This window comes from Rhinatrema bivittatum, chromosome 6 (genome assembly GCF_901001135.1).
Source record: "Rhinatrema bivittatum chromosome 6, aRhiBiv1.1, whole genome shotgun sequence".
In the NCBI taxonomy this organism is placed as follows: domain Eukaryota; kingdom Metazoa; phylum Chordata; class Amphibia; order Gymnophiona; family Rhinatrematidae; genus Rhinatrema; species Rhinatrema bivittatum.
The window spans coordinates 3,406,969-3,422,724 of record NC_042620.1 but is presented as its reverse complement, the minus strand read 5'-3'; the positions used below and the strand labels follow the sequence as shown (position 1 = coordinate 3,422,724).

General features: G+C 41.8%; 1 protein-coding gene across 1 annotated transcript in view; it reads right to left on the bottom strand.

Moving 5' to 3' along the window:
* LOC115093343 (adenylate cyclase type 10-like) overlaps nucleotides 1-15,756 on the bottom strand; it is a gene marked incomplete in the record, with an annotated part of 787,628 nt that overhangs the window by 231,117 nt on the left and 540,755 nt on the right. Inside the window, 2 exon segments of the mRNA XM_029604970.1 lie at nucleotides 2,504-2,720; nucleotides 9,437-9,500. Coding sequence (XP_029460830.1) covers nucleotides 2,504-2,720; nucleotides 9,437-9,500 — 281 coding nt within the window.

The following is a 15,756-nucleotide window of genomic DNA, read 5'->3' as shown; positions in this document are numbered from 1 at the left end:
CCAATGTTGAAAGGGCCCCTATTACAGTGGTAGATATATGTAGTGTCATAATGTCTCTCCTACAGTAGTGCTCTCTCTCTCTCCCTCCTTCCCCCAAGGACATTTGTGTGAGCAGACGTGTGTAAAAGCTGCTAAATCTCTGATGGCAATACGTGTGGAACATTTACTTGAGCCACCTTTTATGTTCACGTGCAAATATACATGTGGAAGGGGTATTTTAATGATGTGCACATATGTGCACACTTGATATAAAACTGCAGCAAATCTCTGCTCACATGCCGATATGTGCGTTCATGGCTGCACGCTCGCACGCTCTTTTTAAAATTAGCCAGTATGTATTTACTGAGTGTACAGTTCTGGTCACCGCATCTCAATAAAGAAATTGTTGCGATGGAGAAGGTACAGAGACGGGCAACCAAAATGATAAAGGGGATGGAACAACTCCCCTATGAGGAAAGACTAAAGAGGTTAGGACTTTTCAGCTTGGAGAAGAGACGGCTGAGGGGGGATATGATAGAGGTGTTTAAAATCATGAGAGGTCTAGAACGGGTAGATGTGAATCGGTTATTTACTCTTTCGGATAGTAGAAAGACTAGGGGGCACATGAAGTTAGCATGGGGCACATTTAAAACTAATCGGAGAAAGTTCTTTTTCACTCAACGCACAATTAAACTCTGGAATGTGTTGCCAGAGGATGTGGTTAGTGCAGTTAGTATAGCTGTGTTTAAAAAAGGATTGGATAAGTTCTTGGAAGAGAAGTCCATTACCTGCTATTAATCAAGTTGACTTAGGGAATGGCCTCTACTATTACTGGCATCAGTAGCATGGTGTTTGGATACTTGCCAGGTTCTTATGTCCTGGATTGGCCACCGTTGGAAACAGGATGCTGGGCTTGATGGACTTTTGGTCTGGACCCAGTATGGCATGTTCTTATGTTCTTATGTTAAAGTTATGTTAAAGTTAAATCTTGCCAAAACTAAACTTATGTTCTTATCTGGTATAAAAAAAACTTATTGCATGCACCTCCAAACTCTCTGGAACTTGACAGACATTCTATCCCCATCATACATAAAGTGTGAAACCTTGGAATAATACTTGACTGCAACATCATATATCCTCTGTCATAAAAACTTCCTTTTATAAATTACATTTATTAAAATGATTTGTGCATGGTATTTCAAGCTCTAATAATAAATAACCTTGACTATTGGGCTTCATTACATTTTGGTCTACCCACAGTTTAAGAGAACATTGGTTGCCTATCACATTTTGTATTCAAAATAAGGTATTAACAAAACAATGATATTTAATCTTCTGCACAACAAATCATCTGAATAGTTATGTACCTCTCACCGCATATACAGGGTGGCCCATGGAAATGTAGCCTGCCTCCAAGAACTGGTATTGGAGGTGGGCTACTTCTCCGTGGGCCACCCTGTATAATCCTACTCGGCAACTATGATCTGCTGACAAGAATCTGCTGGAAGTTCCTGTGTTAAAAGCTGCTAGGTTGGACCTGACCAGGAAACGTGCTCTCTCTATTGCTGGCACTATTCTTTGAAATGTGCTCCCTGAATCATTATGAATGATGCCAAAGAATTCAAAAGCAACTTTAAAACTTTCTTGTTTAAAAAGGCCTTCAACACTTAAATAATTTCTTAAGGCAACCAACCTCCGTGTTTAGTAACTGTGAATGGTTTCTGGTTACTGTTATTGTTGTCTACATTTCCGAACTTTACACCACTGCACATCAGGATGCCCTACTATCATAGCAGGATGTTTATTTGTATTTGTATTTATTATTGCTTGTTCTTAGAATTGTATTTGTTTTAAATTGTGAATTTACTCTGTGGACTGCTCTGGGTAATATTTTTGTAGCGTGCAATATACAAATAAATAAATATAACACAACAATATTCAATAAAGTTATACAATAATAATATTTACAATTAACTCATAAACTATATAAACAAACTTCTCTGCTAGCACAGTATAACCGCACTTAACCCATCCTTTAAAAACATCCTTATGTAATAGTGTAACAGAAACCATTTAAATAATTGACATGAAGTGGTCAATTGAAATAAATAAGCTTTCCAAACCTGCTTAAACCTGAGAAATTGCTTTAGGCGAGGAGTTCCAGAGAACTGGAACAGCACAAGTGAAGGGCCAACCCCTGTTTTAGCTACATGCCCTCAGTACCGGTCCTCGACTGTCTATATAGAACTGGGGTGGCCAACTCCAGTCCTCAAAAACCACCAATAGGCCTGGTTTTCCAGATATCCACAATGAATATGCAAGATATATACTGTATTTGCATGCACTGCCTCCATTATATGCAGATCTATCTCATGCATATTCATTATGGATATCCTGAAAAGCAGGTCAGTTTGTGGCTCTTGAGGACCAGAGTTGGCCCTCCTGATCTAGAATGTATCTAGCTAATTTCTCAGAAAGGTATACAGGAGCTTGACCATGCAAGGCATTGCAGAGAGGTCCTTACCATGTAATTATTGGACAGATACAAGGCTGCAGCTGCAGACTCCAGCAGGTAGTATAACGTTTTTGTGATGTTTCCCACGCCTCTCCAGTGGCGTGCAAGGGGAGCAGTTACGGAGTCCAGGATCTGGGCACATCTGCAATTCTTAGTCTGAGGAAGAGGCCTGTCTCTGTAATTGTCCAGCATCCAGTCCAGCTGATCCAGAAACTCACTTTCATTACTAAGGAGAGGGAATGGCATTTCAGGCTCACAGACAGTGTAGTATTTCCCAGGTAGTTGCTTACTGGCAACTTATACCCAACACACCTCAAAGGCACAAAACTAAAATGCAAATAAAACAGGCTTTACAACCTTAGCTCATCCCAAGACAAACACTCTCTCTTCTCCTCTCCCATCTCTACCCAGACCCAGACCTTGCCTTCCCTCTCTCAGAAACAGACAAAATCTTTCTGTTCTGCCTTCCACTCCAACGCAGACCCAAACTCCACCCTCCCATTCCTATGCACATAGCCAAACGTTTCTCTCTCTCTCCCCCAAGAAAGCAAAATTGCTTACCTTGTAATAGGTGTTATTCCAGGACAGCAGGATGTAGTCCTCACATATGGGTGACATCGGTAATGGAGCCCTATCACGGAAAACTTTCTGTCAAAGTTTCTAAAAAGCTTTGACTGACACTGGCACAGTGAGTGTACTGAGCATGCTCAGCATGCTATGATCCCTGCGTCCACAGGGGTCTCCCTTCAGTCTCGTTTGTAGCATTATGCGTAAGCGAAAATATAAAGAAAATAATAAAACGTATCGGACCCAACTCCGCGGGGTGGCGGGTGGGTTCTGTGAGGACTACATCCTGCTGTCCTGGGATAACACCTATTACAAGGTAAGCAATTTTGCTTTATCCCAGGACAAGCAGGATGCTAGTCCTCACATATGGGTGATTAGCAAGCTAGAGGCTGAATCATTTTGTAGTGAAGCAACAGTGAAGTACTGTTGGTGAACATGAGGAAGCCAAAATCACAGCAGGTTGGATGTAGAAGGAGTTGGGAATATATTGGAACCAAGTTCTGTAAGACAGATTGTCTAAAGGCCGAATCTTGTCGTTCTTCTTTGCCCAAGCAATAATGAGCTGCAAAGGTGTGAAGAGAACTCCATGTTGCAGCTTTACATATGTTAATAATGGGCACTGAACGATAGTGTACTACTGATGTAGACATAGCCGTTACTATGTGTGCTTTTACTCGCCCTTGGAGAGGAACTTTTGCTTTTTCATAACAGATTTCGATACAGTCTGTTAGTCAGTCGGAGAGAGTCCGTTTTACTACTGCGACTCTTGGTGTATTTTTTTTTTTAAAGAAACAAAGATACAGTCCATCCTTCTGGGCCTGTCGGAACGGCCTACACTTCATGATGACCATGGAGGGTTTGGCTACTAGGCAGTCTCCAATTCACCGGCGAAGATTTCTAGCCATCTGGCGTCCCTACATTCAATCTCTCCCGCACCGTGCACGCAGTCTTATCGTTAATGATTAATTGTATACTGTAACTTGTTTTTTTTTTAGCCTAATGTTTGCTCAGGTTTTGTTTTTAATTTTTTTGGTGGGTAACTCATCCTTTTGTCTAATTCTGCCGTTGTCATTTAGAGGGGAGGGGGGTAATAAAGCAAAATTGCTTACCTTGTAATAGGTGTTATCCCAGGACAGCAGGATGTAGTCCTCACATATGGGTGACGTCACCGAACGAAGCCCAGCGCGGGAAACCTTTCTGTCAAAGTTTCTAGAAACGTTTGACTGGCACCAGGAGTGCCTACTGAGCATGCCCAGCATGCCATGATATTCTCTACCACAGGGGTCTCTCTTCAGTCTCGTATGTAGCAAAAGCGTTAGCAGGATGCTAGTCCTCACATATGGGTGAATAGCAAGGTAGAGGCTGAGTCATTCGTAGTGAAGTAACAGTAAAGTATTGTTGTTGAGAATGAGTCAGCCGAAGATCATAGTAAGTTGGTCGTAGAAGGAGTTGGGATTAAACTGGAAACAAGTTCTTTAAGACAGATTGTCCATAGGCTGAATCTTGTCTTCCTTCTTTGTCCAAGCAGTAATGAGCTGCAAAAGTGTGAAGAGAACTCCATGTTGCGGCTTTACATATGTCAAGGATTGGCACTGAACGATAGTGTGCTACTGAGGTTGACATTGCTCTTACTGAATGTGCCTTTACTCGCCCTTGGAGAGGAAGGCCTGCTTTTTCATAGCAAAACTGTATGCAATCTGCTAGCCAATTGGACAGAGTATATTTACCCACTGCTTTACCCGGTTTGTTTGGATCATAAGATACAAAAAGTTGAGTGGATTTTCTGTGGACTGCAGTACGGTCTATATAAAAAGCAAGTGCAGTCCAAGGTATGCAAGGCTATTTCTCCTGGATGGGAATGAGGCCTTGGAAAGAATGTGGGTAAATTTATGGAAATCATTCAAATGGAATTCCGTAACTATTTTGGGAAGGAATTTTGGATGTGTACGGAGAACCACTTTCTCATGTAGGAACTTAGTATAGGGTGGATATGTTACAAGTGCTTGTAACTCACTAACCCTTCTAGCTGATGGAATGGCTATGAGGAAGATAGTTTTCCAAGTGAGAAATTTAAGATCACAAGAATCTATGGGTTCGAAAGGAGAACGCATGAGTCTTGTTAATACCAAATTCAGATCCCACTCTGGGACAGGTGGTCGAATTGGTGGTTTAAGGTGAGTTAAACCTCTCATAAATCTGCTTACGAGAGGTTTATTTATTTATTTAAAGATTTTTTTATATACCGCGGCACGTGTGGCACATCACCTCGGTTTACAAGCAACGTTAATTCAGCAAAGGGCTTTACAATAAAACTTATTAACTAGTGGCATTAAAACAAGAAGTGATTTTCACCAATAACTAGAAGCATAAAAAACGTTAAGAGGGTAATAATGTTGTATAAGATAGAAAATAACAATGGAGAAGAGATAAGAAGAGGAGCTAACAATTAGTAAGAGACAATAAATACCTAGGAGGGAGAATTTCGGGTAGAGGGTGGGTAGGGAAGGAGAGGGAGACTGTGGGAGGTGGTAAATGCGACGTCAGCGGGTTGAAAGTGTCACAATCAGTTCATGGTAGGTTTAATGTGTCCCAATTTGGCATCGATTCATCCCGGAACATCGATGTAGAAGATGACAGACGTCGATGTTGATGGCGATGTTTGGATTTTTGGTGTTCTGCCGATTTAGTCGATAGTACCGACGATGGAGAGGACGGGCGATCACCGGATCCATCCGGACGCGGTTTTTTAAGCAAAGCCCTTTTGGTCGCTCCGGCCGGAGACGACCTCGATGATTTCGAGGGAGAAGGGATTAACTGAAGTTGAAACATCTTCTCTTGTCTGGCTTTCCGTCCTTTTACTGTCATTTCTGCACATTTGGGGCATGTACTGACATTTGGGGCATGTACTGCACATTTGGGGCATGTACTGACATCGTGTTTTTCTCCGAGGCAGAGTGTACACTCCAAATGCGGATCAGTTATCGACATATTCCTATTACAGACGGGCACTTTTTGAATCCCGTCGCCATTTTGGAATCGACGGCCGTCGATGGATGCGAGTGTGAGGAAAAAGATTCCTAAAAAATATGAGAATCAAAATGGTACTCACCAGCCGGCGAGCTTGAGAGCTCCTATGAGAGAGAATATCAAGAAAATATTGACTTTTTCAGTCACAATAATTGCGAAGAACGCAAGGGCTCTAGTCCCGCGATGCGAACGGCAGCGCGGAAAAGCGAAGACTGAAGAGAGACACCTGTGGCAGAGAATATCATGGCATGCTGGGCATGCTCAGTGGCCTCTCAGGGCCAGTCAAAAGTTTCTAGAAACTTTGACAGAAAGGTTTCCCACGCTGGGCTCCGTTCGGTGACGTCACCCATATGTGAGGATTAGCATCCTGCTTGTCCTGGGATAACTTTCTGTATCATTTTGCATAATCTCTTCAAGGTTGATGTTTATACTGGGGGGTGAAGGAACAACTCCTCTCAGTTTGTTGTAGTGCTCCTGAAAATTAATAATAAAAACCGTTTAAACATAAAGAAACAAAGATTTGATTAGATATCCTATGGACCACCGTGCGGTTCAGGTAAAAAGCTAGTGCATGCTCTCAGTCTAAGGTGTATAAGACTCTCTCTCCTTGGCTAGAGAGAGGCTTTGAAAAGAAAGTAGGCAAGAGTATTGACCGATTACTTTTGGTAGGAATTTGGGGTGAGTGCAAAGGACTACTCTGTCATGCAGGAACCTAATGTAGGATGAGTATGTGACGAGAGGTTGCAACTCAGTGACCCTCCTAGTTGATGCAATGGCTACTAAGAAAATACTTTTTATGTAAGAAATTTCTTGTCGCAGGAATGTATTACACTTAGGTCCCATTTAATGACCAGTGGTCGAATGGGAGGCTTAAGGTGAAGTAAGCCTCACATAACCCGACATACTAGGGGTTACGCTGTTATTGGCGTATACCCTTTTCCCTTGTGGTATGCCGCTATGGCATTTAGGTGTACCCTTATAGAGGATGACTGGAGAACAGAATCCGAAAGGTGATATAGGTAATCAAGTACAGAAGGAGTGGGGCAAGAAAAAAGGTGAAAACCTGTCTGTGTGCACCACTTGGTAAATCTAGACCACTAAAAATGGTAAGGTTTACGTGTGGAAGGCTTTCATGAAAGTATGAGAACGTTAGAGACTTGTGTTGAAAGATTAAGTAGTTGTAGAATTGCAACATTCAAGCTGTCAGGGCAAGAGAAGTTAGGTTGGGATGACGCAACTTGTCCTGATTCCCAGTTACAAGAGTGGGCGCTGTGCCCAGGCGAATTGGTCTGTGATCTAGAGGTCGAAGAATATGGGAAACCATACTTGTCGAGGCCAGTATAAGGCTAAGAGGACTATTGTTCCTCTGTCCCGTTGTAGGTTCACGAGAGTTTTGGGTATGAAGTATGGGAAGCATACTGGTCTCGGGCAGGACGTGGGCCTGAGGAACAGTGATCTCCGTCCCGGTTCAGCATTATAAGAATGCTGGCTATGAGAGGTATCGGACAATACACATTTAGGAGGCCCTTGATGGAAGAAAGGCGTCTATGGGAACGCATTGGAAACATGTGTAGGTATTAGAATCTGTGCACCGTATGGTTCGATTTGGAAGCAAAGGGCAGGTTTGGTTGACCTGCGCGCTAGAAGATTTTCCTCGCTAAACATGTCGAAGACCATGCGACAGGATGGACACCTATATGGAGAAGGTCTGCTAGTGCCTTTAGTAACTGTCTGAGATCAGTGGCTCAAGGATGCATAGAGTGAGCAAGGGCTAAGGACAGAGTTGTACAGCCTCCTTGCAGAGCAGCTAAGATTAGGGATGTGAATCGTTTTTTGACGATTTAAAATATCGTCCGATATATTTTAAATCGTCAAAAATCATTAGAGCCGCGATACAATAACAATTCCCCCGATTTATCGTCAAAAAATCGTAAATCAGGGGAAGGGGGAAGGCGGGAAAACCGGCACACTAAAACAACCCTAAAACCCACCCCGACCCTTTAAAATAAATCCCCCACCCTCCCGAACCCCCCCAAAATGCCTTAAATTACCTGGGGTCCAGAGGAAGGGTCCCGGTGTGATCTTTTACTCTCGGACCTCCGGTGCTTGTAGCACCGATAAAAGTTAAGGAAATAAATCAGTGCCATGGATAAAACATAGATGGCACTGATAGAAACTATGTAGGGAGGATGGCATCAGGGTACCACAGGGGGAGGGGTACCTGTGGCATCTAAAAACGCAGGGTGGCCTGAAGGGGGTACCGACGGTAGCAATGGGGTATCTACTGTGCGAAGGTAGCGAGGAAAATAAAGGACCTGAATCTACTGGGGCAGTGACGGCACTGGCAATCGTGGAAGTCCCTGTCCCACTAGCGCTAATTGCCAAGCAGAGTGTCACAGAGGGACACTTGCAGGCTATGTGTGACTAACTGAAAAATAGGGGGAGGGGAGACCGCAGTCGGTTGGCAGCCAGAAAGATGACAGGAACTGACCGAAAAAATATGGCATAGTACTCACCGAACGTCGAATTAAGCCAACATAGAGGGAGACCCGTGCAGGGAAAGGTGTTTGTGAAGTAAAAATGTAAATCTTTTATGAGGAAAAAAGTGTTAGGATTTCTCACAGAGCTCCAACCGCTATGCTTACAGCAGAGCGGAAAAAAGAAGACTGAGGGGAGACAGCCATGGCTCGCATGGATAATTGCAGGTTGAGTATGCTCAGTGCACTCAGTGTGCCAGTGTCAGTGAAAGCTTTTTAGAAACTTTGACAGAAAGTTTTCCATGATAGGGCTCCATTACCGATGTCACCCATATGTGAGGACTACATCCTGCTTGTCCTGGGATAAAGAACCTTTCTACATAATCAGCCTCTACCTTCCCACCCCCACACATAGACAGAACCTACCCCCTCCATTTCCAGATAAACCAGAAGCTTTCTCCTCCCTTTCCAACAGATCACCCTCACAAGACCTCTCTCCCATGTCACCCTCTTCCTCTTTCTTCCAACCTCCTCACACTCTGATATCACTCTCTCTCACCACCCCTCTTCTCTCCTCCCATACCGAACATCACGCCTCTCCTTTCCAGAACCTCTCTTTCCACCTCTCACCTCTTTCACCTGTTCCTAGATTGACTCACCGTACCCAGGTTTCTGTTACATGGTCAATGACTTCCTGCACCTCACCCTTCTCTTGTTTTCTATGCCCAGCTCTTGCCCCTGCTATCCAGACATTGATTACATCTTGCCCTACTCTTGCTAGTTAGGTACTGACAACCTATCCCACATTGCGCTCCCCTGTTCCCTGTGCAGAGTACATGCTGCCCTTATCCATCCGCTATCCCTTGGTTACCTGGGTTCCACATCTGGAAAAATCATGTTTCGGTTACTTATTTCAGATGAAGATGTTAGAGATCCTGAAAAAAGAAAATTGTTTCTGGCTGAGTAAATCAGATTTCGATAGGACAAACTACAAAAAAATATGTAGGGACTTTAGGCGTCCTCTACCCACTGCCTACTTGCAAAACTAGGCTTTGTACAAAAGAAAGGAAGATGTGCAAAGAGAACCCACCAGACCTTCTGAAGGGATAAGCGGGATGATCCCATTCTTCTAGGAAGGGAGGGCAACATACCATCCTTCTTAAGAGAGGAAGGGTCTGCACCATCCCAGCCTCCCAAGGGAGAGAGGGACAGATGGGATGATCCCATTCTTCTAGGAAGGGAGGGCAACATACCATCCTTCTTAAGAGAGGAAGGGTCTGCACCATCCCAGCCTTCCCAAGGGAGAGAGGGACAGATGGGATGATCCCATTCTTCTCAAGGGAGCATCCTTATTGACCACTATTTACAGAAGACCTAATAATTGGAATATTTTTAAACTGTTGAATTCACATCCTGGGGGTTTAAAAAATAATTTATCTTAATCTTAATTATTAAGATTATTGTTCCAATATTCAAGGTTTCAAGAAAGAATAAAAAATTTTATCCACCAAGTTAATGTATGTCAGCGTGGATTTTCCACGTCTACTATCAAGTGAGCTTATATACAAGCATGATTTCAGCATCACGTTTCTCTAAATTCACAAACACTGAGAAACTTACCTGTGTGCTATGTTTTTATCATTTTTCATCATCGATTACATGAGTGATTCAAAGACATTGGAATATATTAAATGTACATTTATGTTTTAATAATAAACATCTATTATTTGTTTATACAAGATTCAAAAGCATATAGCAGTGCAATTTGCTAAATGATTTGTTTCAATATATTTATACATCTTCCTCTCTATCAGTACGGTGCGCTCAGGCTGTTAGCTCCCGTGCACTGTTAGCTCCCGTCCCGTGCACTGTTAGCTCCCGTCTAGAGCGTGTTTTCCAAGTGTTAATATTACCCCTTATACAGTAAGGGGTAATAGCGCGAGGAAAATGAGTGTCCAACGCCCCAAAAACTAATAGCGCCCGCATCATGCAAATGCATGTTGAAGAGCCTATTAGTCCCACGCGATACAGAAAGTAAAATGTGCAGCCAAGCCACACATTTTACTTTGCGAAATTAACTCCTGCCCAAAGGCAGGAGTTAATTTCGGCCAGCTCCGGGAAAGTGTACAGAAAAGCAGAAAAAACTGCTTTTCTGTACACCCTCCAACTTAATATCATAGCGATATTAAGTCGGAGGCCCCCCCCCCCCAAAAAAAATTAAAAATCAGCCCGTGGCTCACAGGTTGGAAGACGGATGCTCAATTTTGCCGGCGTCCATTTTCCGAATCCCTGGCTGTCAGCGGGTTTGACAACTGATGCTGGTAAAATTAAGCGTCGGCTGTCAAACCCGCTGACAGCCGACGCTTCTGTCAATAAGGAGGAGCTAGGGACGCGCTAGTGTCCCTAGCGCCTCCTTATTACCGCAGGCCCTCATTTAAATACAGAATCGCGCGCCCAGGAGAGAGGCCTGGGCATGCGTCGGGAGAGCAGGTGCTCGCCTCGGAGCGCCAGCTCTCCCGTGAATTTTACTGAATCAGCCCTTATCTTAGCAAGCACTTCAGAAGTTTTTCTGTTCTGCTGTTAAATCCTTTTCTCCTGCTAAGTTTTTAATATATTTCCCTCTCTTAGTGTTTTATTTTTCTGCTGCTGTTTAATCCTTTTCTCCTGTACCTGACTTTATTAACCTGGGCTACTCCCATCTGTATATATGCACAGTGAACTTGCATGTAGATCAAAATGTTCCAGCTGATAATTATGAATAGCACTCTGTGCTACATTGTTTGGAATAGGCCTTGCCAACTGAAAAATTTCTTTACATAGCGGTAAAGAGAGTATATTTTGGCTAGTCTTTAAATTACATTTCCTTTTTCAAAAGGGAGATAGTAAAAGCTATTTATCCCTTCCCTCCCCTCAGGTGTTTCTTCTTAAATAGTTCTTCCAAGGATTTATGTTAAGTAAATAATTAGTGACCTAAGTAACAATCCAACAACTTGCACATTAATTAATATAACACTACTCAAATCTCCTCACTGATCTTTAAAATCAGAATGTATTTTATTCAGTGTAACAACTTTGGTGCTTATTTTTCAAGGCATAGCATTTGGAGACTTAATGGTTATCCAATTTACCTCTAGCTGTCTGCAATGAAAAATGATCCATTTTGAAGAGTAATTATCTAGGCTTCAAAAATCCTCCTTACAGCATCCAGAATATCAATGCCAACTTCCACAGAGAATTCTAAAACCCAGGGAAACATGGATTACAGTGGGCTCTGGTAGATTAAGACCTGTGACTCAAAGACACCCAATCCCAATCGAGAAATATTCAAGCTATCTGTCCCCACTCCACAGAGGACTCAAATATCCAGGAATATGGTGGACTAATCTCACTGATACCTTTACAAAATGCCTTTCCTCCATTGTAAACTGAAGCTGCTGCTCCAACAGACAGCTGTAAAGGAAGAAACCACCCAATGCTACCAAAAATCCTTTAGCATTATCAAACCTCATAAAATAAAGCTCCTTCTGATAAGAGACTCAGAGAAACTAATTTGGGATCTCTATTCAAAGGCAACATAATAATGATTCAGATCAACTGAATCAAGTCACGGTGAATCTGGAAGATGTGATACACCTAATTGACAAACTGAAGAGTGGTAAATCACCTGGACCAGATGGTAAACACCTCAGGGTTCTGAGACAACTATAAAATGAAATTTCAGACATTTTTCAATTAATTTGAAACCTATCATTAAAATCATCCAATCTACCAATGTAACCCCTATATTTAAAAAGGGATCCAGGAGTGATTTGGGAAACTATAGACTAATGAGTTTGACTTCAGTGCGGAAAAATCATGGAAACTGTTATAAAAAATAAAATCACAAAACATTTAGAGAGATATAGTTTGATGGGGTACAACCAGCATGGATTTACCTAAGGGAAGACTTGTCTCACAAATCTCCTACATTTTTATGAAGGGGTGAATAAACATGTGGACAAGATGAACTGGTAGATGTGGTGTATTTGGATTTTCAGAAAACATTTGACAAAGTCCGCATGAGAGGCTTCTAAGAAAAATTAAAAAGTCATGGGATAAGAGGCGATGTCCTTTTGTGGATTGCAAGCTGGTTAACGGACAGGAAACAGAGAGTAGGATTAAATGGTCAGTTTTCAAAGTGAAAAAAAGTAAACAGCGGAATGCCTCAGGGATCTGTACTTGGACAGGTGCTTTTTAATATATTTCTAAATGATTTGGAAAGGAATAAGACGAGTGAGGTGATCAAATCTGCAGATGATACAAAATTATTTAGAGTAGTTAAATCTCAAGCGGATTGTGATGAATTACAGGAAGACCTTGCAAAACTGGAAGATTGGGCTTCCAAATGGCAGATGAAATTTAATGTGTTTCCCAAACCGTCAAACTCAGCACCCTTGTTGGTTGCTGTCTGAGTCCAGTTCCCCATTACTTCTTGCTGTTGAAGCAAAGAGCAATGTTGGAGTTGTATCATCTCCATGCTTATTTTGTTTTCCCAATCTGTAAAGTTCACGTCTTTGTTGGTTCCCCTTTTCCCCCTGCTGTTAAAGCAGAGAGCAATAATGGAGTTGCATCAACAGTTTGAAGGCTTAATGGATAAGGTGAGTAACCACCACACCAGCAAATTACCCCCCTGCACTCTTTTCCTTATTTCTATCCTCTAGCCGTTAGGGATCCACAGTGTTTATCCCATGCCCCTTTGAAATCCTTCACCATTTTTGTCTTCCCCACCTCCTCTGGAAAGGCAATTCAGGCATCCACCACCCTCTCCATGAAGAAATATTTCCTGATGTAGGTTCTCAGTTGTCCTCCTTCAATTTGTGACCCTTAGTTTTACTGATTTCTTTTGAACAGGTTTGTCAATTGTGCATCATTAAAACCTTTCAGGTATCTGAAGGTCTGTATCCTATCTCCCCTGCACCTCCTCTCCTCCAGGGTGTACATATTCAGGTCCTTCAACCTCTCCACATAAGTCATTTGATGGAGGACCCCCCCACCAGTTTTTCGCCCTTCTCTGGACCGCCTCCATCCTGTCTCTGTCCCTTTTGAGATATGGTCTCCAGAACTGAACACAATATTCCAGGTGAGGCCTCACGATGGACCTGTATAAGGGGATTATCACCTTCTTTTTCTTACTGATTATTCTCTCTCTATGCATCCCAGCATTCTTCTGGCTTTAGCTTTTGCCTTGTCACATTGTTTCGCCGTCTTCAGATCACTAGACACTATCACCCCAAGGTCCCTCTCTTGCTCCGTGCACAACAGCCCTTCAGCCCCCATCACATACAACTCTTTTGAATTACCACACCCCAAATGCATGACTCTGCACTTCTTGGCATTGAATCCCAGCTGCAATATATTCGACCACTATTCCAGCTTCCTTAAATCACATCTCATTCTCTCCACTCCTTCCGTAGTGTCCATTCTGTTGCAGATCTAAGTATCATCTGCAAATAGACAAACTTTACCTTCTATCCCTTCCACCAGGTCGCTCACAAAGATATTGAACAGGCACTCTGCTTAACACTGTTCTCTCTTCAGAGAAGGTTACATTTACCATCACACGCTGTCTTCTATCCATCAACCAGTTTGTAATCCATGCCACCATCTTGGCGCTCACTCACAAGCTTCTCTTTTTTTTAAAATTATTTATTTATGAGAAATTTCAATTTTACAAATACAATGATAACATATAAGTAAGATTTCCAACTTAGTATTTTAAAGTCAGTCTTCTCCACTCATAACCTCTTATCTCAACAAAGAATAGTAAATCAAACAGGTAACATGACATTTGTATATATCTTACTTCTTCGTAGAGATATATCCCTATACTATATAATCAAAGTAATTTAACTTTAAGGAAATTTAGGGTAAATGAGATATGAAAATACAAAAAGAATTTTTGTAAGGAGACTCCCTAGAAATTAAAAATAAGGTAAGACATTTGCATAATAACAATTGGCATTACTTAACATATCCTATTCATTTGAATCATTGGTGATGATGTAACAGGTACCTGAGCTTCTAAAAACTGCTGAAGTTGTTCTATTTGTAAAAAAACAAAAGTTTGGTTATCTTTTCTTATCTCAAAACGACATGGATAATGTAAGAAGAAAGTCATCCCTAAGGACAAGACTCTCTGTCTTGAAGCTAGGAATTCCTTTCTTCTAATTCTTGTTACAGGGGCCAAATCTGGATATATTTGTATTGATTGACCATGAAATTGTAATGGAAATTTTTGAAAGTATCTACGCATTAATTTATTTACGTCTTGTATTGTTATAAATTAAACTAGTAAAGTATTTCTATCTAAGACATCAATACTTGAGCTTTCCAAAAAGCTTGTTAAATTTGCAGGAATTAACCCTTATGGTTCAGACAATTTTTTTTGTTATAAAATAACATGTGTTAATCGAGGGAATATCTTCATCTGAAAAAAGTAATACTTCTTCAAGAAACCTCTTTAAAGTAATATATGAGATTTTGCCTGCCACTTTAGGGAAATTTAATATTCTTACATTAAGGTGTCTTAATCGATTCTCAATTATTTCAAGACGTCTTGAAGAAGCAAGCTGTTAACAATAATTGTGTTAAATTTCTGACAAGATTTAATACATTTTTCATTTTCCCCAACTCTAAAAGCTATATCATTTGACTGTTGTGTTATATCATTTATCTTAGACTGAAAATTTAAAGAAACCTGATCCATTTTATTTTCCAGCCTATTAATGGCTGCACTCAGTCCAGATACAACGTCCCAAATCGTTTCAAGTGTGACCAGCTCAGGTCTTGTTATTGCTTGCGACTGATGGTGTGTCTGATCAGAGGCAATGATATGCTGTTCCCCTCTCTCAGCTGTTTCCTCTCTAGTTGTGGATTCACTCACCACTTCTGCAGCATTTCTTTCCTCTGATATTGACCCGGAAGACGCTCCCATCGACCCAGTCGCTCCTACCATTTCTTGGTGCAGGGTCTGGGCTGCATTTATTCCGGAGTCGGATTGAGCAGGAGGTGGTCACAAATTAGGACTTAAGGATGCCTCACCTGGGGTGGACTCCTGTTCTCCTTGACGGGATCCTTCAACAGACTCACCAGCAGCCTCTTTTTCCAATTGTGTTAGGAAGTGATCGATTTCCAATTGAGTTAGGGAAGGTA